General features: G+C 50.1%; 4 protein-coding genes across 4 annotated transcripts; 2 read left to right on the top strand and 2 right to left on the bottom strand.

Moving 5' to 3' along the window:
- Window positions 1–2,122: 2,122 nt before the first annotated feature.
- TGME49_212280 (hypothetical protein) lies at window positions 2,123–4,413 on the bottom strand. The gene has a single exon (XM_002371788.2). It carries the CDS (start codon window positions 3,894–3,896, stop codon window positions 3,204–3,206), a length of 693 nt encoding a protein of 230 aa, XP_002371829.2. The 5' UTR covers window positions 3,897–4,413; the 3' UTR covers window positions 2,123–3,203.
- RPS19 (ribosomal protein RPS19) lies at window positions 3,531–6,647 on the top strand. Its single transcript, XM_002371789.2, has 3 exons — window positions 3,531–5,163; window positions 5,624–5,859; window positions 6,159–6,647. The coding sequence occupies exons 1-3, from the start codon at window positions 4,543–4,545 to the stop codon at window positions 6,241–6,243; spliced, it is 942 nt and encodes a 313-aa protein (XP_002371830.2). The 5' UTR covers window positions 3,531–4,542; the 3' UTR covers window positions 6,244–6,647.
- A 181-nt stretch (window positions 6,648–6,828) lies between these two features.
- TGME49_212300 (hypothetical protein) lies at window positions 6,829–15,720 on the bottom strand. The gene is made up of 8 exons (XM_002371790.2): window positions 14,275–15,720; window positions 13,564–13,824; window positions 13,103–13,305; window positions 12,329–12,687; window positions 11,507–11,871; window positions 10,952–11,111; window positions 10,290–10,376; window positions 6,829–9,737 (listed from the first exon to the last, which is right to left on the bottom strand). The coding sequence occupies exons 1-8, from the start codon at window positions 14,426–14,428 to the stop codon at window positions 9,275–9,277; spliced, it is 2,052 nt and encodes a 683-aa protein (XP_002371831.1). The 5' UTR covers window positions 14,429–15,720; the 3' UTR covers window positions 6,829–9,274.
- Window positions 15,721–18,006: 2,286 nt separating this feature from the next.
- TGME49_212310 (vacuolar ATP synthetase) lies at window positions 18,007–22,188 on the top strand. Its single transcript, XM_018779570.1, has 6 exons — window positions 18,007–18,889; window positions 19,607–19,765; window positions 20,277–20,309; window positions 20,567–20,650; window positions 20,950–21,031; window positions 21,247–22,188. The coding sequence occupies exons 1-6, from the start codon at window positions 18,805–18,807 to the stop codon at window positions 21,275–21,277; spliced, it is 474 nt and encodes a 157-aa protein (XP_018635887.1). The 5' UTR covers window positions 18,007–18,804; the 3' UTR covers window positions 21,278–22,188.
- The last annotated feature ends 228 nt before the right edge of the window (window positions 22,189–22,416 follow it).

Genomic DNA, 22,416 nt, shown 5'->3' with positions numbered 1-22,416 from the left:
GCCTCAAGTGTCACTGACTAGCAGTGAGTCGAATCCAAGAATTCGGTAACGGTTGCAAGTACGGTACTGGCGCAGACGCACATGACACCCTGACCGCTCTGCACACAGACACACTTTCAGCGTCTGTTCTAGTGGCGTGTGCCACAATAAAACGGATATCGTCATTCCGCCTTTGTCTGCTTCAGGATCGACTTCAAATCTTATCCTTATCCCCCCACATGCTGGGTCGTACCGGCGGGGTCATTCCAAAGAAGAACGAAGAAAGGGGCGGCGACGGTAGCGAAGCAGAAGGCAGCCATGCTGTAAGCACGGGGAATGGTGTAATCTGTGCAGGGGCGAATATTTTGTGTCCTATAACAGCAGAAGGATGCCACAACTCTTAGAGGGGGAGATACGTAACAGCGTTGCCACATACAAAGAGTTGTGTCGTTGTACAGATGAGCCGGCTTTCCCTTGCTCTTTAGTCGAATAGTAACCAATAAAATGTCTTTACAAACAACAGACACACGAGAATTGATCCCTCAAAGTGTTTTAAATGGCACTACGAAGACGAATGACGGCAAGCCTTCCGGACCCACAGCTTCGCGAGAATCATCGGTCACATCTGGTGAAACTACAGGCTAGGAGAGGGATTCAGCTGTTGAGTCCATCGCATTTACACTATTTGGGGAGAAAAAAATACCGAAGGCACAAAATGCGGCGGCCTCCAATGAGGGAAAAGAAACGTTTGCGGGAAGTCACGTACTGTAGAAGACTAATGGAAAGCAACGTTTCCAAGCAAGAGCCTCGAGGTCTGGCTCGCTGAGTCCGACGTGGCGCAACGCGGGACAACTCTCTTCGACGCTCGATGGTTTTTCCTACCCTACAGTTCTACAGCTACCGGGCACGCCAGTGCCCGTAGTCGCTTCCCTTACAGTTGCCCATATTTCCGTTCATTTTGACTTCCTGTCACTTGAAGCAATATCCTCTTCTGTACCATTGGCATGTCCTAGGGTATCTGAATTCATGGTACGATCCACTTTCCTGTACCATGCGATCTAGCTCGAAGCAAGGCCTGCTTGCAAGACCAAGCGTCCACCGCTGATGCTGAAACGCGTCAGATTGAAAGCGAACGGATTCGATCGGGCGCACCAGGAAACCGTTGCTTTCTTTGTTCTGTAACTGGGGTGGCAGAGCAATGCACTTCCACAGCCTTGAACAGTTTAATCGCCAATGCGCACAGTCTTGTGAGACGGCTGAGTCTCATTCATTTGGACTACATGGGTGAGCTGCCGCTTTCGTCCCACATCATCAAGGTCGGCAACGCCGTCACACATAATACAGTTCCGCAGTTTTCCCAACGAGCACGCATGTTATTATGAGGACGGACACGTGGTAGAAAGCCTTCGCAAGTTTTTTGCACAGGTGGCCGAACTTCACTCGCACTGTGCGCAACGGTTCATTTCCTGTCACCTGCTCGTCCTAGTTCGGTGGTTGAGGAGAGTTAGAGATCTTTCGTTACCAACTGTTGAAGTGGGAAGTACAGCAGTGGGTTGTGACGGATGTTGTGGAGGGCTGTTTGCAGAGAAGTGAAGGTCTGAGGCACTCTAAGCCGCGCTGGGACTGTTATGCTAGAGACACGTGTACTAAAAGTCGGCATCCTTCAGATATCGCCTCTTGTCTGACAAAGCTCACCCTCCTGCGATACAGGTGCAAACTGCGAATGTCGAACACCACCAGTACATCAGGGGCGTGCTGGATGTACTGGCACAGTCAGCTGGTACCAGCTGTAAATCAGGGATGCAATCGATCAAATACCAGGCAGTATTTTTAACACACGTGTATTCCTGTTAATCAGCCAATGAAGACACTACAACAGAAAAAAGCTGCTGAGAAACTTTGCTGCTAATGTGCGGAAGTTGAATCAGTGCACCATTAGAGTTTATGGTAGCAGCATAGCAGTTGCAACTAAGCAACCAAAGCTGCTCGCATTGGGGGGATACCCACGACATTTTAATTTAACGACGAACGTTCAGGTTCCCTGAAGTGTCATGAATGATATTGCATATATATATATATATATATATATATATAAATGTAGATAGATAGATAAAGATATATGAACCCGCTTGCGGTTCCCTGGCGCCTCCTGTCAGGGAAACAGTGTCTCACGGAAAAGAATAGGTCCCGGGAGTCATCAGGTAACGAACTGTCAATAAAACGTCTCTTTCCAGAACCTCTTTGGCATGTGGCACATAATGTTGCGCGTGCCTGAGAAACAGAACCGCACACCTGCTCTCGCCGACATCCCGATTCGGCTGTCGCACCTGCACTGAAACAAAAATCACTCTGGTAAAACTTTCCATAAGTCACAACTGCAGCTCAATGCATGCCTATGTATGCACATATACACGGATAAAGCAAAACGGCGACAGACCAAGTAAAACAGTGTAATGCACAACTAAGTCGCTGTTGAGCCGATCGGCAAACAACGCCGTAGCAGCAATCACGGACGCGTCATTCAACATGGAAAACGCATAGAACGAGATCCAATTCATTTCGGAACTTTCTTGTGGGCATATATCTGACCCCAGTTCAACTAGTTTCTGCGTCACCTGTCTGTGTTTTCGTCAGAACGAAAGTCACTACTGAATGCCCAGAAGGCCTCACAGTCGCTTAGATTCTGATCTACGACAATTACGGAAGGATCTCTGTCCGCGCATCTAAATAGCATGTTTTCTGTTTCTCGAGTGCGTCGATCCTGATGGTGGCGTTTGCCTCTCCTGGCTGAAGAGCTTAGCCGTGAAGCATGCAAAGTACTCAAGCCTTTGCGCGATAGTGAATGCCTTGTAAATCCCGCGGTCAACAGCGCCCTACAGTCGCCACGGCACTGCCATACTAACCTAAACAGGTTTCACAACCGTAACGGCGAAGGAATCTACCGGGTCGTGTTTTGCTGTCGCACCACGACTTGCGAACTTGACTAGCAACTACAGCCGCAGCTGGTTTCATGTTCCTCATGTCGACACGACGCGATAAGTCAAGGGAGCACAGATGAAACTTTGGTATGCATCCAGGTGAGCTGGCCCCGTCTCCCGGTAGTATATGAGTTTGTTAAACTGATGTATGAGCAGCACACACGGAACTGTTGGATAACAAGGCAAACGGTTGTCCCAAGCGCAACAGCACAGGGCTGGGTTTTTGTAGAATGTGATAACACCTTTCTAAGAACAATTCGCCGCAGCACCGGTGGGAAAAAACTGCTCCCCCTCTGAAGCAACCGAAGATTTGTTTCTGCTCCACAGAACTCCATTGTCGTCCGAGCTGATCCACAGCAGATAGAGGCAGCAGGCCAGGATCGCTAAACCTTCCGCGTAATTTCTTGTAGGACCCGCCTCTCGGCGATTCGGGCCATCTTTTCCTGTCGCTACCGAATCGCCCTTTGCTCGGACATACCTCTCAGCGCACAGCCCTGTAGAACTTATACTGCATGCGTACGCGCAGCAGCTCTCCTTCGTGGGGGTGAACAAGTTGTGACCGTACGTCTGGTCGTGCCGTTTGCGTTTTGGCTGGCGGACCACGGGCTGGTGAGAAACGGCGACGATGAAAAGTAATCCCGCTTCAACATATTTCTTCGCTTCATCTGCTGCCTGCAAAGGTTCCCGTCCATAGGAGATTGGATCTTCGCGAGTAAGCGCCGGTTTCGGATTTTTCCCGGCTGCATTGCGTGGCCCTTTGTGTGCCCAACGAAGAGCTGCAAGCATTGTTGTGTGGGGTGGAGAGTTTTCCAGAAATTTGCCGGCAAATGAATGGCGTGTAGTGTAAAGAACCAGAACCATACTGTCTGCTGTTGTGAGAAATTCCAAGCAGAGAGGGCAAACCAGGCACACTATTTGCTGCTGACAGTAACGTGGCATCTCAAGTTAATTGGGGGTTCACGATTGCTGAGTGGTTCTCCTTGAGCTTCCTTGTTTTTCCCCTGCTTTCATTGGACAAATGATTTCGGCGCCTTGATGTACCTTTCTCAAGCATTTTGTCGAAGTAGATGGTGGGAAATCTGCTGTACGTCTTGCGTGGGTCGGGATGGTGTGGCTTTCGTCTGTTCTCCGCTGCTGACCCTCATCGGCGTCGCGGCACCAGCGGGCATGCCATGTCTTGAAATGTGCAGCGGCGGACAGGAATGAGTTGATGGAGAGTTAATAGACACGGAATGCCTAACCATTCTGCGGGGCCCTTTATTCTTCATCGTTCAGGGAGTGCAGAAAGGTTGCCGTCGCGAGCATACAGGCAGCCCACGGGTTGAAGGGCGGAAAAAATGACGCTGATGCACCAGTGTTGATTGTTTATGGCTGCCCACGCTCATAATGTGTCGACTGTACACTTTTCGAGGGGCAATTGTAGATTTCAGGACGCTGAAGGTACATGTGTTGTGCGCCCCCAAGTGGTTCGTTCGTGTTGCTTGCATACTGTTCGTTTCGGGCGTTAGTAGGATTAGTATGACTGCCGCATATCTGTTGTCAGTTGAAGTTGCATGTGCAAAGGCGGAACAGTTCACATACATTTATGCCCTTCATGTTCAAGTGTGAGTCAGCATGCGGAGAAAACCAGTTGATCGGCTTCATTCAATGCCTTCTGGGGCACCGTGATTGTGGGTCAGTCGCTGTATGGGTGGCAGTACCAGGAGAAAAATATCTCCACATGAGATGTGTTCGGCCATGCCCAGCGAGATGGAAGACAATCGTGACAGGACCTCATAAGGATAGTTTATCCCTCTCGACGTGGATGGTGTGCGTGTGGCGTGCAATCGCGTGCACCGAGTTGGTTGAGGTGAAATGCACGGAGCAACATGTGCAGTGTGTAGGCGTGCTCATTCTGTCAGGCGACGGGAGCGGTTGCTCCCAAGACAGAAGTCAACTGGAGAACCTTTCGGCCACGTCTTCAACTGATTTGAGTCGGGCATCCCCAAAAGCGTCCATGTGTATTTTTATAGCTGATGGTGTCTTTGCTCTGCAGGAAGGCACGATGTCGAACCCCGCGTACTTGTACGAGACGCCGCTGGAAACGCGCGTCCACACTGTGAAGGACGTCAAGGCGGACGCCTTCATCGCATTGTACGCGAACCACCTGAAGAAGCGCGGCAGATTTCAGCTCCCCAAATGGATCGACTACGTTAAAACTGCTCATGTAAGGATCTTTGCTGCAACGCCAAGTTAAGACTCGTTGTCATTCGTTCGTTCAACGGCGCCAGCGGTCCGTGATGTCTAATGGAACCGGCTGTGTTCAGCGACTGCTTCTACAGTTCTTTTGTAGCGTGCGTCGAGTCTCTTGCAACAGTAACAAGGGAATTGCAAACTGGTGGTGTTCTACGAAGTCGCTGCGTGCTCGAGGAATGTGCGATTTTGGAGGAATGACAGTCCCTATATAGCACTTCTGTAAATCATACGTTTGTGGCAAGAGCTTTGAAAACATTCGGATTTCAAACGTTGACAACATAAGCGCTCGTGTAGGAAGACCGAAATCGCGTATGATGGTAACTTTTCCGGTCGCTGTTGGTTATTGAAGTCCGTAAGTGTAGTGCATGGGCGCACCGTACAACCACCTCAGTATTACGTTGGCAAATTGTGTTAATGCATTTTCTATGCAGGCTAAGGAGCTTGCTCCGTATGACCCGGACTGGCTCTACATTCGCGCAGCGGCAATTCTTCGACACCTGTACATTCGCCCCGACTGCGGAGTTGGTGGATTCCGAAAGGTCTTCAGCTGCAGACAGAGACGAGGAGTGAGGCCCAACCACACATCCAAGGCCAGTGGCAAGATCATCCGCTACATTCTGCAGCAATTCGAGGAGATGGGCCTTGTCGAGAGCGACCCCGAGAAGCCGTAAGTGTGTGTGACAGGTAACGCTGCCCTCACGTAGGAGCACAAAGAGCGTTATCAAATCATTTTCCATTGAATAACATTGTTTTCTAACTAACAGCAAGCGCTTGCTTCCGGAAGAAAACACGAATAACGCCACAACCTTGGCGCGTGGTAGGCTGGCAACCGACCACAGAAATGTGCTGCAGCAAAACAGTGCGGCGGCTGTTGTTCGCAGTCGTAGACTCGCGAGAGCTCATCTCGTAACTCACTATTCCTGAAATGGCATGTCGGCTTTTGTTCCTGTGTTTGCATGTTTGTAGAGGACGCCGTTTGACGAAGAATGGTCAGAGGGAACTCGACGTTATTGCTCGTCAGTGTGCCAAGCCCGCTGTGGCATCTGACTAAGGTAGTACCCCTAATAACTGAAGGCTGGGTGTATCCTCTGGGCCCTTCCGTTTTGTGTGCCGCTCACTACAATATTTTGTTGAAGGTTACTGATGTCCAAAAGTCGCTGGCGGCTCACCAGCTGGAGAGCACCCACTGCTGCATGGTCGAATCGAGTTGCAACGGATGTTGCTGATCTGCACTGTCGTGCCCTTGTTCTGAACCATCCTGTTGAGGGTGGGCGGATCCCGTCTTTTGAGGGTAATGAACTGATTTCCCCGTCGAATGGAATCCGACCCTTTGCTACCTTGAGGACTCTGGCTGGTTGGAAACGTAAGCGGTAGACTGGTGTTGTGTGACAACGCGGAATAACCCCTCCCTGTCAGCAGCAGGCGGCCAAACGAAACTACGCCGTAGATCGCAACAACAACACTATTAATTGTGTAGATATAAATTCGGTTCGAGACAGTTTTGGTTTGCGTTGGTTCGGCGGCCAGCTCAGAGAGCTTGCTTTTGCACCTAGTGGCGTTGCCATCTGGCGCTTGATGGTGTCAGCATGGTCGATTTGCCGAGCTGCGTCGTTGAGAGTGATTTTTTAGAGGTTGCCAACGAGTCAGTCGCGCCATTCGAAGATTCGGTTGCATATTTCCTTCACTGTACCAAACGGTCGCGGGGTAAGTGCAAGCAGTTACAAGTTAGAGCGAGAGTCACCAAAACACGGTTTAGTGGGCGCTTCAGCAGGCATGCCCTGGAAGGCTTTTGCCAGCATGCATACAGTTTCGTGTACGTAGCAACGATACATATATGTTTATATAATATGCGTGGTAAACTTCAACAGAAATTGTCTCAGCTAGGAAAGACCAGTACTTCCTCGTTTATGATTAGAACGTCCACTACAGCAGGGGCGAAAACAAGGAGCCAGTCGAGATGATTTTCTAACAGGACACTCACACTGCCTGTCTGGTCGGTGTTGATTAGCATCTAGATAACAGAAGGTAGTAGTATAGTGAAAATCGAGGTCTGCAAGTTGCAGACAATGTCGCGTGAAAGGTTGGTCAATCAATTTTCACCCTTCTGCAATTAAGCTTACTTCTATTCCGACAGGCGACTAAGATCTGATGGAACCTAGATATACTGACTCATCGTTGTGTCTTTGTTTTCGTACGACTCAATGAATGGCGAAGTCCTGTGGCCTCAGGTCGAGACTCGCCTCTTGAGCTAAAAAATACTTCTGCTGGAGGTGGAACACCTCCCTCGGACATCTACTCTGTCATCCGGAAGCATCGTAGTTCGCCGCCGTGATGCAGACATCAAGACGGTGTCGAACAACAACCAACGCAAAACTGCCACTCGCTCTCTCTGCGCTAGAGCAAACCGCCGTGGCGCTCGCAACTGGCGGGCACGCTCTGGTTCGCTCTTGTCGGCTGGTGCTTGCGTCTCCTGACGTGAGTGCCTCTAACCTACAAGCTCTTGTTCCATCCTTCCTCGGTCGTGTCGACGAAGAGGAACTCAACGGCGAGGCAAGAATTGCAGCAACCAACCGCGTCGCGTGAACATTCATGACACGCGACACCACGGTCTGTTACCTAAATACGCATCAAGGAGGCATCTTCAAGACGGCGGCTACGGCAATCGATGGTTTGACTGGGAGTCCGAATGTTATGCTGACGAAGCAACGGCCGTTCCCTCCCTCCCTGACTCTGTCGGAGGAGATTCACAGGCCCGGATACAAGCATCGTGGCCGCCTAGAGAGTCGCGCGTAGTGAGGCAAGCGTCGAAACCGATCTCCCAGGACAACCCCTAATGCTCTCAGATTTCCTGATGACAAGACACGAGCAACGATTTTGCTTCAGCCAAACGTGTGGTGTTCCTCAGGAAACTTCGCCAGCAGAAAAGATGTTGGAGAGCGCAGCCCCTCCTGGTAATATATAAGGACATTGTTGCGCGGCGGGAACTAGGGAAGTGACCTCCAGTCAATTTGCAACAGTCACAAGGTCCCGTTACCAGTAGTACAGATATCGTTCGTGGTGATAGTTCGCACCTGCCTAACTGTGGCTACTTGCGCCGTTACACATCGGTGAATGGGTCGAACACGATAGGAACACACCAGATGCGTTATGTTTTAGATCTTTGGATTGTTTTATCTACAGAGCCGATCGAAGCGCGTGTAATAGCATCCTGGAATGCTACCAGCCTACGAGACAACGGAATAAAAAAGTGTGCATGTGCTTGGAGTCGACTGCGGGCGGGCCTTACACTACGCTATAGGAAATAATGTTGCGGGAGAAACGCCTCTGAAATGAGTTCACGGTAGCGGACTAGAGGCCTATGTCTACAGGAGGCAGCGACGTGGCGAATCTTCCACACATAGTTCGTCACTTCAATAACGGAATGAATGACCGGTTTGCCGGAAGGAAGAAATATTGATGTAGTAAACTCTACCGCTAAACAGAAGAAATACGCAAGTACTGAGATTCAGTACCGCCGGCACTCCCGATACTCCCCCGTTGCCTCAGTCTTCTAGTTTCAACACTCACATAGCTCCAGCGACACTCTCCTTCTCTCCACAACGTTATATCTCTCAACGTGACACATCGTTTCCCTTCACCTGATCATAAATGACAATATTGCACCGTTCCACTCGCTTCTCATTTTCTCAACTGGCAACGACGGTGATAGACAAATGCTTAGTTTTGCACCCTGAGGAAGCTTGCTCAGTCAATTCGACCCCCACAGACACCCGTTTCACACAGCAAAACACTGTCCCCATAAAAAAGAATATTCTGGTGAAACTACATTTGTATGGGTCGACTATCGGCTCTGCCTGTCAATATGGGAATGCACTTCCTTTTCCCGGCTGCGCCCTGTTGACGGATCAGAACCGCGTCTCGCAACAGTGGCAGCTGCTTCGCAGCAGCCATCCTTTACAACAGGCGTGCCTTTCGTGCCCCCCCGAACCATCTACGATTCGTTCGGCCTGTCAAGACAAAACTGGAACATAGGACTTGACATTCACAACACCGGTAAGTGCAGGTCCCAGCAGAACACCCCTTCAGGCCTCCGGGTGGCGATCCGAGTTGCAGGTAACGCCGATTTCGCAAATGTGTACAAGCACCTGCCTACGAGAGGTGCTGTCCTCAGGATCAATATTGGGAAGGACGACATCGGTCATTTGTTTTCGTATTTGGTCTACAACCGCAGCCATACTATTGGCACGGTGTTCCCCCGCAACATCCTCACTGGAGAACGAGGGAGGAGCTGTCCCAGGGACGGGACGATGGATTTCGACTGCCATTCGGTCTGCCGTAGCATAGAGCTTAGACTGCAGCCAACCAGCATTGCTAACGTTTGCCCTGATGACGGCAAAGCTACCATCACCGCCTGAATCCTGCGATGTGTTCGTAGATACAAGGATGTCGAACACCTTCTTCAGCAGTGACGCCTTAGGATAGACGTATTCTTGCTTCCCACGGGGGGATTTTGCGACCTCTATTCGGATGAGCGTGAACGCGTTTCTGAGGACGTCACAAACATGGCACTACGTTTTTGCTTTAGCTCACCGTCTTGCATAGCAACGCAGAAAGGTGGTCGACACGACGCCGACCGTGTCTTTTTCTATCAATTGAATCCAGCATTTGGTTTCATCGCGTATGAAGCTTTTTGAGCAGCAAGGGGCTGTGCGAGTTCGATGGTGTCAGGGTGGCTCATACATCTCCTGTTGCCAACAAACTGGTAAGATATTCGGTTCTCCAACGTTGGATTCGAAATAACTCGCAGGGTTGTGGTCGACAAAATATTTACGGTACTGTCAGTCTACTGTTCATCCTAAAGAGAGGAACAACTTTCACCTCTTAGCGCAAAACTGCGTGCCCTGCTGCTGAATCTTCATCCGGCAAACATAGATCCAGGCCTGTGGCGAAGCTGTTGTCGCAGACCCAAGAAAGAGATGCTATGCTTCACCCTCGAGCACCGCATCATGTTGCTTCGATCTTCAACAACAAATAGCATGGTGACATATTTCCTTTGTTTTTTCTCCTCTTGTTTTATTTGTGTCTCATCGCACTCACCTGCAAAACGGAGATGCGGGCAGCCTCGGCTCCGGCGCGATTCCTTGGTAAATGCGTAGTGAACTCCCGCCAACTTCAACTCGTGGCCTGCAGAACATCACCAATATGAAGAACCATGAGGCAGAGGCAAATGCGGAACTTAACAAACAAAGCGGTGTCCCAGCCATAACGCCCACTGTGGTCACTCCAGATGATCCACCGAAGCAGAAGCCACAACGCCAGCTGATCGGAGATATGCCACCGCAACGGATATTCGCAGGAGCGACCAGGAGGCTGCCTCCGTCGGCCAAAAGAATGCCAAACTACACTGACGGGTTAAGTATACACTCCGAGCAATCCTCAATCAAAAATGACACACGTATGACTATCTGCCTCACCGGGGATGGACACTAACAGCAGCGTAGTTGTTTCGTAAACACAGTCTGTTTTCGGTTGGGATGTGTAACAGTTAGGCTCCCTTGCAAACAATATTTACCCGGCATAAAGACCTTTGTTAAGTTGTTCTGAAACTGGGGCAGATATTTCGCTCATGAACGTCGAAACGCAACAAGTATACGCGGCAGCAAATGCAAGGAAATTCACATCGTCCCGGAATTATCAGGCACGAACCCCGTAGAGTATCTCTAAACAACTGAATGCCTCCCTCGTTCCTCATCACGTACATGGCTGCGAAGGTGGCTACTATATCCACCTCCGTCTTCATGATTTGCCAAAGATTATTTGTTTCCTTTATCGGAGAGGAATGCATGGTTGCCAGGGTACGCAGGGCTTGGAACTTGTTGAACTCGGTTACATCTGTCAGCGGCAGTCCTCCAATACGCCCTGCAGTTACAAGAGCACCCGTTTAACACCTTCTATTTATCAGTCGCCGATGTGCGATTCCGAGAACAGCGGACAAACTCGCTCCACAAGTCTCTTGGAATTGGAAAGTGCTATGTAGCCCCAGTGCAGGTGTTGAGCCGCCAAAGTAAAGTCAACGAAGTTGGCCGTAATTCCCACACGTTCAGCGCATGAGGAATTCCTCTGTTTTGTTCTGAGCTAAAACTGGTCTTCCCCCCTATGCGGGACCAGAATTCACAAGCGTTTTCTAGAGGAGGGCGAGCCGTGAGTAGCAACGAGTGCACCCGCGGAACACTCATTTTCCCAGTAATGGAATTGACGCAACCCTGAAGCACGCTAAAACGATACATGATTTAGTATTTATGTGCTTTCCTTACCCTTCCGATTCCCCACAAACGCAATAACGACGCTGCGTCCGTGTGGATCAGCCTTAAAATCCCCTGTTTCAAGCTCTCTCACGCGCCTGAGAAATTCGAAGCCGAACCGATCCTTGGTGGTCACGGTCAACGCCTCGTGAGCAGGAGGCGTGAGGTACTGCATGCCTGTCACTTTTCCATTCACCTCCATCCAAGCCTCAACCATAACTGACTCAATCCGGATGACAACAGCAGAGGCTTGAGGTGTATGTCCCAAAGCTTGAAACACGGCGCGAAAGTTGCGTTTCGATGGCACCAGGTAGGTATTCATGAACGCCACTCTCTCCATGGAGTCCGGGCACTGCGTCACGACGAAGATCGGCAACCTAAAGATCCAGAAACACATCGATACGGTGTATGCAGACCTGTGTTTACCTCTTTTGGTCGAATGTCCTTTCGTGACACGCGTGGATTACGTACGTGTAGGGAGTGTGGTATGGCCTCTATATGAAACGTGAAGGGGGGACAAGACGATCATTACAGTCAATTGCCACGGCAGTGACTTCTGTTTTCATTGTATATGCCTCTTCCAAATCTATGGTACATTTCTGAGAATGTAGACACACAGATTCTCTAATTGTAACATGACAACATTGGCACAGTACAGTGGCAGCCGTGCTCGCATTGTGCTAACTGCCTGCCACGCGCACCGTGATTCTTTGAAAACACGGACAGAATGCACGTAGAAGGCCCGGACCGTTTCCGTCATCGGCGTCTGGGGGGCGGGGGCTGCCTGTGCCGTGCACAGGGTGTTACGTGACCTGTTTCCCTCGCGAGACTTACACAAATTTCCCCTTGAGCTGTTCCTTCAGGACCTTCTCGAACGTCGTCATCATCCTCTCGAAGGACGCTGACTCGTCCAGCTGGGAAATGTCTACCCCGGCAATCCCGCGTTCATTCAGCTGCGTCTCTGCGCTGCTGACAGCTTGCAGTAGAAGCAAGTGATCCAGTTTCATGTCATTCAGCTGCTGCTGCATAAAGTTCGCGTGCTCCTGCGCGTCCCTCTGGAGACTCTCGAGCGTGGTTTGAGTGCGTGCCTCGACATACTTCTCCAGGTCGCGAACGACCGTTGATATCCACTGCTTCGTTTGCTCCTTTTCGTCGTCCACATGCTGAAGCAAAGCATCTAAAGCCTGCTTACTCTGAGAAACACGCACAAGTAACACCGCAAGGTCGCGAACTGCAAGCATGAGCAAGAGAGAAGTACTGGGCGTCTCACGTATTTTTCACGCCGTGCTCTGCACAAATGTAAGGTAACCGCGTCTTTAGGCAAGCCGTGGAGCCGCCGCCCCCTCCGTCCACCGCCAAACGATGGGCAAACACCGTGAATCCAGTACGTTTTGAAGAACGAGTTAACAACTCCCGATGTAGACCGGAACAAAGACGTTACCATATTCTCCGTCCAACACCGATTCAAACGCACGTCACTCTGCAAACGACTACAGTATCGACTTAATGAAGGAAACTCTTCTCGTCTCTCTTACCCTGTAGCCAGTTCGCGGCAAGTCGTGGGGTCTCAAACTGTGCTTGCCACTGCATAAGTACCTTACTACTCACTTTCTGGTTTGACTCGGCAAGAGTCTGTAGTTTGGCGGCAATTTCACGTTGCTGAAAGACGGCCTTCTTCAGCCCCGACTCGATAATGTACGTTTCGACATCGGTTGTGAACCGTTTTGCTTGTTCTTCACGATCCGCAATAAGCAGCTGACCTGTGGTTTCCAGGCGCTTCGCTAGGCTTTTCTGCGCGTCAGAAAGCTCATCTGTCACAAAAAGTTGGCACACGTGCATACCTCACCACATTCAATCTAGGTAGACGGATAGGTCTTCAGAGCGACCCAAATCGACAGTGCCATCTATCCCCATGGCAAACCAGCGAAAATTCCTACTTCACGAGATGCAGCTTTGCCCGAGTTAAAAGTAGTCCTCTGAACCAGTAAAACAGGTGCTGCAGTTTATACGGCACAGCTCCAGTCGGTGGTGCGAAATCCAAAAAACATGATATGTTCCTCTTCACTCACCGAGGCGGTCATTCATTGCGCGCACTTTCGCGTTGAGACGACCGAACAACTCTCTTTGCATGGCTTCTGTTCTGCGCACTTCCGCGACCGCAGCCTCAGTCTCCGCCTTCAGCGTCGCCACGCGTGCTTCGATTACGCGAGCCGCCTCCGGTGAACAAGCTGTCATCTCATCCTCTCCAGCGTGTTCAGCCGCATCTACCGTGACGGCATCGTGGATATGTTCTGTTGACACGCCATGGTCATCACTAGGCGTGCTCTGCCCTGCAGAGATCAGATACATGACAGCACTCAATTACGCAAACAACAATCTGACCGCTCTCAGGCCTTGCAGTCGCCATCAGCGTGGCAAGCGCCCACACAGAAAACTGACGTGGTGACGGCGGTGATTCTAAAGAACAGCAACAGCAAGGAACGACCCCCAGCTGGTCCTCCGCAATACAATAAGCGAGTCGGCTCGGACAGGCACCTTCTGAAGCTCCGCTAAGCCATTGCGGACAAATGAAAATGCAGCGGTGCCTAATCTGCTTCGGCCCACCACACAACGAAACATATCTCTGCAGGAAACGATGCACCACGTGTTTAATCCTTTATTGTAACTTCTTCTCTCCGCTCTTTCCCGAAATCATGTCGCGTCGAAACAACCTCCTTTGCGACGATGGTTGCGCTTGTATTGTCACTCAGAGAAGGGGACGTCTGAGACCAAAGCCTTACCCGTCGTCGAACTGTTCTGTGGGGTATTAGCCGCGAACGCGAAGAGAAATGATGATGAAAGAACAAGCAGAACGGTGATAGGTGCCGGTTGCCAGAAGCGGTTCTTGCCAGCCGCTACTGTTGACCGGACACCCTGCTGACCCTGGGCAGACATTCCTCTTAGAAAAAGCCTCCCTTCAAATTCTTGACATAAAGCCTGTGGCAGTGAATGAAGAACACGATGCCTTTACTGAAAGAAGGATTGCCACTCGCGGCAGACCAGTCTCGATGGCCTCATAGTCTTGCTCTCTATTACTGGAGACTGTCGTCAATCACAATAACAAAAAGGCACAAAAGCGAAAGGAGCCGCCGCGCAGCACCCTGGTCCAGTCACAACGCCGGACCACCCAAGACGGAAGCGAGCGACCCGTCGCTGTTAAGCAGTTGCAACAGCGCTACGCCCGAGAAACAACCCACACAAACAGTACACGAGTTGTGCCTAGTGACAGGGCACTACAGTATTATTTCCACTACTATGGAGTTACCGGCGGCAACGAACACAAAACGCATAGTTTGGGCCTTTCGCCCAGTCGGACACCATACAAATGAGCATCAGATGAAGCCTCTCGTTACTACACTGTTGCACGTTATTATGTAGTTACATTGACCCGCAGGAAATTTTCTGACTGCCTTGTTAACGCTAGCGAACACGCTAAAGCAACAGACACGCGGACTGAGCAGTCCGAATATACTGCGACCTAGTGTTAGGGCACCTGAACGCGGAATATAAGTTCATTCAGAGCTCAAAATCATGAGAACGACGAGGCAACCATACATTCAGCGTGTTTGCAGACTCTGTATGTTGTTGTTGTTGCTACGAATGCGACTTGATGTCCCTCCCAGGCACGCGATATAACGCCGTTCCGTTCTCTTGGCCAGTGAGCACCAGAGCGCGGGTGCGGAGGTGCGATCTGGAAGTGGCCGAAGTTGGATGGAAGTAGGTATATTTCACAAGGGAAGGTTCATAGAGATCCGATTCGCTGCAAAGCGTTTCGGCCGCAGATGTATCAAAGACGTCAGATACAGAACAGGCAGACTGGCAAACAAGCCTTAGCCGGCATTCAGTGTGCTCGATCTCCGGAGCACAGAAGGTCCCACAAAGGCGGCGACACCAAAACAGGCAGACGCTCCTTATTAGACCAAAGTCGCTTTTCTGTGTCCGGCAACCAACATAGAAATTGTTGAACTCCACTGGATTCCTCCGGAGTCGGCACGTTTTTGCCGCATGCAGTTGCGAACACCTACCGAAAGCATAACGGGGTCATCTAAGGGGCCCTGCCTCAAACTCGTGCAACCAGACGTAAACTCACGTTCAGCAGTATCGAGATACCAAACATCCAGAGAACCTTAGGAGGTTAGAAAAGAACCAAATCGTCGTCGCAACCACAAGTTGTCCAGAAGGCCTATTCTATTTAGCGAGGATCGTGCTCGGTGTGTCACGTTCGCTGTTTCCATGCGTCGCATAGCCATAGCATTGGTCAGCACCGGGCCGAATCAATCCTGACGTCTTCGGCACGCGTCTTAGGGAAGCAGGGGGCAGAAACGGCTTATCAGTTGGCGTCGATATCTTTGTTGGACACATAACAGGCAATGAATAACACCACATGCGAATTTTCCTTTAATCTGTTTTCTGCTAGCTATTCGGCTGTTCTCCTTCTCTTTTGGCACCAGTTGCGGCCACCTCTACAAGAAGGGGGGTCAAAGAGCGGCCTCTACTTGGCCCGTCTCCGTCTTCCTAGTCCCTGTGTTCTTCCGCACTTTATCACACTACCCGTCGAAGTTGTCCCGGCACCTGCAACACTTTGTATGCAGAAGGTATCTTTCTGCCATAATATCGACATAGGTTTAGTGCTGTATCTGATGGCAACGACGGTTTTGAACTGTTACTCAGAGCAGAGCAATCGTAAACACCTGTTTGTCGCAGCACTGGTGCTGCCGTCGACACAGGCGTAATACGAGGACAATTGTGTGAACAATGTTCTCTAAACTCGACGGCTCGTGGTTTATGCTTTTTTGCGCCGTAGAAGTCTCCACATCAACGAGCTGGGGCAAAAGGTAAGGGGAAATGAGATGCGAGCTCCATAAAAAAAATTGTGTTCAGCACTCGGCAGGTACGTAGTTGTTAATTGAAATAATATCAACGTCCACGGTGTTTCCTCGTGATGACTGTGTCTCTTACGTGTTTCCAGCTCTCCTCCTCAAAGCGGCACCTAGACCGGGTGAACTCTGCGGATGCGTCCACGTGATTAACGGAGCGACACAAACAGTGCCTAGTACAATCTAGAGTATACACTTTTCGTGATTCAATATGTAACCTGTCAGAACGAAGGGACCAGTATGTGCCAAGATTGCCAGCGACTGCACTTGGCATGACGTACATAGGCAGTCGATTTAGTCATCCGAGGAACAGAGATGCAGCTTTCATGAGGTACTCCACCGAGTCCTGGACCGTGCAGCGGGGAATTACTCTGGGTCAGTGTTAGTGGCACCGTCTGCGTGGATTAAGTTGCTTCTTACTCTAACGATTCAGGTGGCGAAGCTTGTTGACCGGAGTGGCTCACACTTGCATTAACTTCGCTGCAGAATAAACGGTACTGGGAATCGAAACTGATGCAGATGTGCTGCAGACAGTACGCAGTTCCTTTGGGACAATAACGCTATTACGTAGAACTGTAGGGGACTAGCCAGTCTCGGGACAAGAACAGTAGGCAGACGTTTCTGTTGGTCGCTCGGAACTTGAGAATCGACTAAACTTCGAAAAGATTCGAGAAAGGAACCCCGGCGCGCAGAATCCACGTATCAGAAGAACAGTCCGATTCAGAAGCTATGAAAGCTGGCGCTGAGGTCGTTGCTAACCGTTACGTTGACGACGGTGGAGTGTATCCACTCCGAACAGCGAAGTGCAAGTACTGTAGGGAATGCAGACACATTTTTTTCGATCCATGTGCAGGCTAACAAATCCAAACCCAGACTGTCTGTAACTGCAGCTAATTCAGATCAGGCACGCCAACGCTCTGATCAACTTCAGAGCAAAGAAAATGCTGGGTAGACGCTCCCTCTGCGCGCTGAGGCATCCGCACCGACAGAGGCACGCCTGCATCTACTGCTTACCTCTTACAACTTATCAAATCACAGGGACTCCTTCCTTCAATAAGGCATGCTGGCACGTCCCCTCATTTTACACACTAGCACATTCTGACAAAGCGGCCTTGAACGAATTCTACCACATGCAGTTCGACGGTCAATGGAGGAATCACATACCATCAAGCGTACTCAGTGGCGGTCTACGCCGCTATGCCATTTAATATCGTCTACTGGTGATTATCATTCCTGTGGATGAAATGTTACTAGAACCTTGAGGCGTCGGAAGGACAAACATAGCAACGTGGGTGATAATCGCCGAGTGAACTCTCACTGTAGCGCACACCTGTGGTTCTCCTTGGAATAAAGCGTTACAGCCAATTCCTTTCTTAAAAGACAGTCCACTATATGAGCGCTGCACTCACATCATCATTTTTTCCGCTTAAGGGTTAGAAACTGAAAACGTTCACTTGAGAGCAGAAGTGTTTGCGCGCCGCCTGGCACGGACTGCATCCTGTGTAGTCCGTGCATGCTGGCCTCGGGGTTGGTTCCCGGAAACAACTACCCTTTTATATCAACGCTGTCGTCACGTAAGCAACAGACCTTGCAAAATCCGGCACTTCCTCAAATTCACTCGGGAAAATCGTCTTCAAGGGTCTAAATGTGTGAGAAACTCGTAAACCGGTCTGTTGGTATGACGAACTCGAATCGGTGGCTCGGTTATTTCCCCGTCGTTTGCGAACCGGCAGTGAGCACGCCACCACAAGGCGGCTGGCTGGCTCGTGTTCACATCCCTCAGAACGGGGATATTTGCACTCTTCGAAGAACCGATTCCCTACCGCAACTACATGGATTCCCAAGAAAAAGAGACTGTATCCTCTGCTTAAGGCTGGTGGCAGTAACCGTCGAGTGGGTGGGCCGACGAAAGCTGCAAAGACGCTCTCGCAGCACAGCAGGTGGGCGGCCTTGCTGTACTGTACGTACACGCCGGCTGAGGGCGCCCGGCCGTCATCCCGCTTGTTGGTGCCGCCCCTTACCCCAAAGTGGTTCCACGATAATAGCGGTTGTTCGACGAAAGTGGGGGGGTGGAAACAGAATGAGCGGCTAAAAACGGTCGGCGCAGCCGTCAATCGCAAAGAACCTGGGTGACAGTTTGCTTTTCTGTGTGTGGCTCTGAGTTTTTCATCCTTTCTCACATTCTGTCTCGTCCACCATTGTGTCTCTACACTTGCTGTTTGCATGTTGCGGGTGTAAGAGTTCATCTAGTAAGGCGTTCCCCCCCATTTCTTCGAGTCCAGTTGCAGTTGGTCGAAACTCTCTAGTTTCTTCGCAGAATCACCGCTGCACTTGCTGACTTTTCTTGCAGCAGCGACCGACACCATATTTTTCGAGTTCTTTAACTTTGCCGCAATGTTCTGGTCTGCATTTCTCCAGTGTGACCCGAACTCGACTTTCTTCGGGTTCATGGGTATCACGGCGGCCATGGTTTTCTCCAGTAAGTCCTGAGTCTGTAGCATGTCTCCAGTACCGCTCTGTTCCAGCGAATGGAACGTTGCTCACAATCGGTCACATGCTGGAATCGTTGACCGACCTGGACTGACGGACCCTGCAGTCCCGAAATCTGTGAAAGCGGGCGCACCAGTAAACTCACTTCTCACGCCCCGCTTATCCTTTTCGTTTCTACTCATACCCGGGTGGTGGTGCGTGAGCATTTTATTTTATTTCCATTGCTCGATCCGTGATGAGTGAATACAGTTGCCTTTTGTCGTCGGAGAGGGACGTGCAGAAAGTTCATCATGTGCCGTGTCCCGCCTCCGGATATCGTATTGGACCAGGTTTTACACACCACGTAACAGTTACATCGGCATGTCACACTCCATACCACGTCTTCTGTGTGTCTGCACACTGTCTAAATGAGCTGCTTCTTCAATGGAGTTATTGCATGGTGGTAGTGCGCTCGCTTTTCTGACGGTTGAACCCACACGTTGCTCGGTGTTTTGTAAATGTGTGATCTTGCTGCTGGCTATTCCCGGAAGAGCGCCCTGGTTGGCCTGCTGATGATTGTCAGAACTCCGAGTTCATAAGTCTTCTCTACGGGGGGAAATCTACATATACGGTGCTACCTGCTGTCAGTCGAGCCAACAGACTTAACATAGGGTGCATGGTGGTGTCTAATTCCGTTGTGCTGCTGTATTTGCGTTGTTGCCCTCAGACTTGGGAGCAGCCTATGGTACGGCCAAGAGTGGTGTTGGAATCAGCAGCATGGGTGTCATGCGTCCGGATCTGGTAATGAGGTCTATCATTCCAGTCGTTATGGCTGGTATCTTGGGTATCTACGGCCTCATTATCTCCATCGTCATCAACGGCTCAAGTGAGTCTCCTTGTCCAGAGTTCCATAAAATTATTGCCGGGATCACACACGTTGCATCTGCGTGGTTATACTTACCTTCAGTCACTTCTGTCAGCATTTGTTCTATTAGCTTCCTTGCTATATGTGTTTGCGAGATCCTGTGCAGGAGCTAAAAATTATATTTATGTATTTGGGCTATTCTCTTTACAGCTCTTATGTTCGTATGTACTATACCTATCTGAACAAGTGGATTAGTTCAGATTTTACTAGATTTACATGTAAATACAGATTTCAATGAGGGCAGCAAACGCCGCGCTTATTGATTGTCTCTACGAATGAATCCACAGCGCCAGATTCTGTTGGGGGAAATCGCAGCGGAAGTATCGACTCCTTATAATTCCGTCACTACAACCTGTGGGTCAGTCGCTCCGGAGAGCTCCGCCATTCTCTGTTCGCATTGGAGGAGCGGTGTCTTGTGAATAGCGAAACTGTCTACGCTGTTGTCTGACCTTATTTTTGTTTGTATGTACAGTGGACACCCCTGACACCTACTCGAGCTATGCCGGTGAGCCCCTCGAACAGTAGCCGGGAAGCAATGTTACTGTTGGCAACATGAAACTTGAGAGTATCCGACAGCATCACTTGAAGGTATCAGATGTGGCACGTTTGTGCGGGCCGATTTGAACAAGGCATCATAATATCATCGGGGCGACCAGATTCACTCTCCCAAGACAGTTGCAGTGTTCAGATATCGAATCATGTATTCCATGGTTGTTTAATGAAAAGTAAAATATGCGTGCTTTTGTGTATTGTGGTTCGCAGGCTATGGCCACCTCGCAGCAGGACTGACTGTCGGTCTCAGTGCAATGGCGGCTGGACTCGCGATCGGCATCGTTGGTGATGCTGGTAAGTACTTCGTAACACGGTCGTAAAGCGGTGTAGTCCATAGTCACAAATTCATTCGCATGGCCAACGCTAAAGGCGGACATAGTTATTGATAGCGATAGGCGGAATTTCCTCTAATGGAGTTACAGTACAATCATTACGCAAAAGGTTCTTACATATAGTAGTGTTCACGAGCTCTTTCACACCGAATGTGGCCGTTGGAGGCCAGAGTTAGTCAGAGGAGCGCTGCCATGATACCTTTTTTCCACGTGTTTGCGTTCATCACGCATAACGATCTTTTCCTGTCGTTATGTGATCAGGTGTTCGCGCTAACGCGCAGCAGCCTAAGCTTTTGCGGCATGATGCTTATCCTCATTTTCGCCGAGGCTCTTGGACTTTACGGTGAGTTCGCGTTCAGTTGTGAACAGTGTACGTGCTGCCCTGCCGATCATGTGTGAGCTGATTTGCAATTCTTTACAGCTCTCGTGCTTCGTTTTGCTGCGTTCTGGTGGCACAGTTTATCGAGTTTCGATGTATGGAGATCTATCAACGATACAAGAATCAGGTGTTTGGTGAAAACCTTTCCACGTTTTTGTGTCGTTTTGCCACTCTTACAGGTCTTATCATTGGACTTGTCGTCGCTACTAAGAAGGTGGACGGCTTGTGCTCGAGCTACAAGGCATAAATCTCTAAGTTGTGGATTCGCTTGTATTTCTTCTTCCTCTAGTCCTTGTGGTCGCGGCGCTCGCTAATCATGTCCGTTGCCCAAAAGCTCAACCTCTACCCTGCAGCCGTTCAGCTTTCCTACAAGCCAAAGATGTGTCCACGGCTAGTCCGTAGACGGGAGTTTCTCCGGGACTTCGCAGAGCCACAACGGACCACCACGCGTCTCCTAATTTGTTCTCCCATCTGGCAAGGTTTCTGCTCTCCAGTTCCCTAATTTTCTGGTGATTGTTTTGTTGGGAGCGGGATAGTAGGCTTATGTGGTCCAATCCGTCTTACTGAAAAGCCTTGTATTTCTGGCTCTCGGACTTAATGAAAATAACAGCTCCATTGTGGAAAACAAGAGAACAATCGAGCAAAGAGTTCGATTACGTGTAGAGGCACGTGTCCTCCTCCGCAAAGAAAACAAACCGATGCAGTTACTTCTCTTCACTATAGACAAGGAGAAAAAATATGTTTTTTCCGTAAAATGCGAAGCAGTCGGTCGCCTGCCGGAAATCCCAACAAGAGTTGTGGGTTTCGTATAGGCACGCTGTACTTTTGACGTTGAAATGTGCTTCTGGCCTAGTAATTCTGGTTGTCAGCTGTCTCCACTCTACGTTCATAGCGCTTTTCTCGTGTTGCCGGACAAGCTCTTCATGTGTTAACTCCCATTCCAGTAACAAAAACGAATAGTCAGGATGATGAGCTTATTCAAAGAGGGAGCGTCAAGTTGCCACGGATATCAGTGTTGTTGCGAAAGAATGACGTCGAAGGGCAATGGATGGTAGATTTCTACCGTGAGGTGATTCTGTGGCGCCCTGTGAATGAACTGGTTTCGCAAGGGCAAGCGTGTCATACTGCCCTGAAAATGTGTGTGAGTGAGCATCTCAGTCCATTCTTCTCTACACCCGCACTATAGTTGGCACTGTTGAAGTCACCGTCTCTCTTGTCACCACTCGTCCGACGGCCGACATTGTAGGACAAGAAAATGTCACAACCCCAACACCTAGCCAGAACCGATGAACTCTGGACCCAACGCGGCAGGAGCGTAAAAAGACTAGGAACAAAAGAGGTACAGCGGT

Source organism: Toxoplasma gondii, chromosome X (assembly GCF_000006565.2).
Source record: "Toxoplasma gondii ME49 chromosome X, whole genome shotgun sequence".
Lineage (NCBI taxonomy): Eukaryota > Apicomplexa > Conoidasida > Eucoccidiorida > Sarcocystidae > Toxoplasma > Toxoplasma gondii.
The sequence above is the reverse complement of the archived record's forward strand: the minus strand, read 5'-3'. Positions and strand labels throughout refer to the sequence as shown.

Coding starts and splice junctions, on each gene's coding strand:
- TGME49_212280 (XM_002371788.2), bottom strand. CDS start 3,896: ATGCCACGTTACTGTCAGCAGCAAATAGTGTGCCTGGTTTGCCCTCTC.
- RPS19 (XM_002371789.2), top strand. CDS start 4,543: ATGCCCTTCATGTTCAAGTGTGAGTCAGCATGCGGAGAAAACCAGTTG. Junction 5,164..5,623: donor ACTACGTTAAAACTGCTCAT/GTAAGGATCTTT, acceptor TTTTCTATGCAG/GCTAAGGAGCTTGCTCCGTA. Junction 5,860..6,158: donor GAGAGCGACCCCGAGAAGCC/GTAAGTGTGTGT, acceptor GCATGTTTGTAG/AGGACGCCGTTTGACGAAGA.
- TGME49_212300 (XM_002371790.2), bottom strand. CDS start 14,428: ATGTCTGCCCAGGGTCAGCAGGGTGTCCGGTCAACAGTAGCGGCTGGC. Junction 11,872..12,328: donor CAGCTCAAGGGGAAATTTGT/GTAAGTCTCGCG, acceptor CTGGATCTTTAG/GTTGCCGATCTTCGTCGTGA. Junction 9,738..10,289: donor CCCGCATCTCCGTTTTGCAG/GTGAGTGCGATG, acceptor TGACGTCCTCAG/AAACGCGTTCACGCTCATCC.
- TGME49_212310 (XM_018779570.1), top strand. CDS start 18,805: ATGTTCTGGTCTGCATTTCTCCAGTGTGACCCGAACTCGACTTTCTTC. Junction 18,890..19,606: donor GGCGGCCATGGTTTTCTCCA/GTAAGTCCTGAG, acceptor TGTTGCCCTCAG/ACTTGGGAGCAGCCTATGGT. Junction 20,651..20,949: donor CGGCATCGTTGGTGATGCTG/GTAAGTACTTCG, acceptor TTATGTGATCAG/GTGTTCGCGCTAACGCGCAG.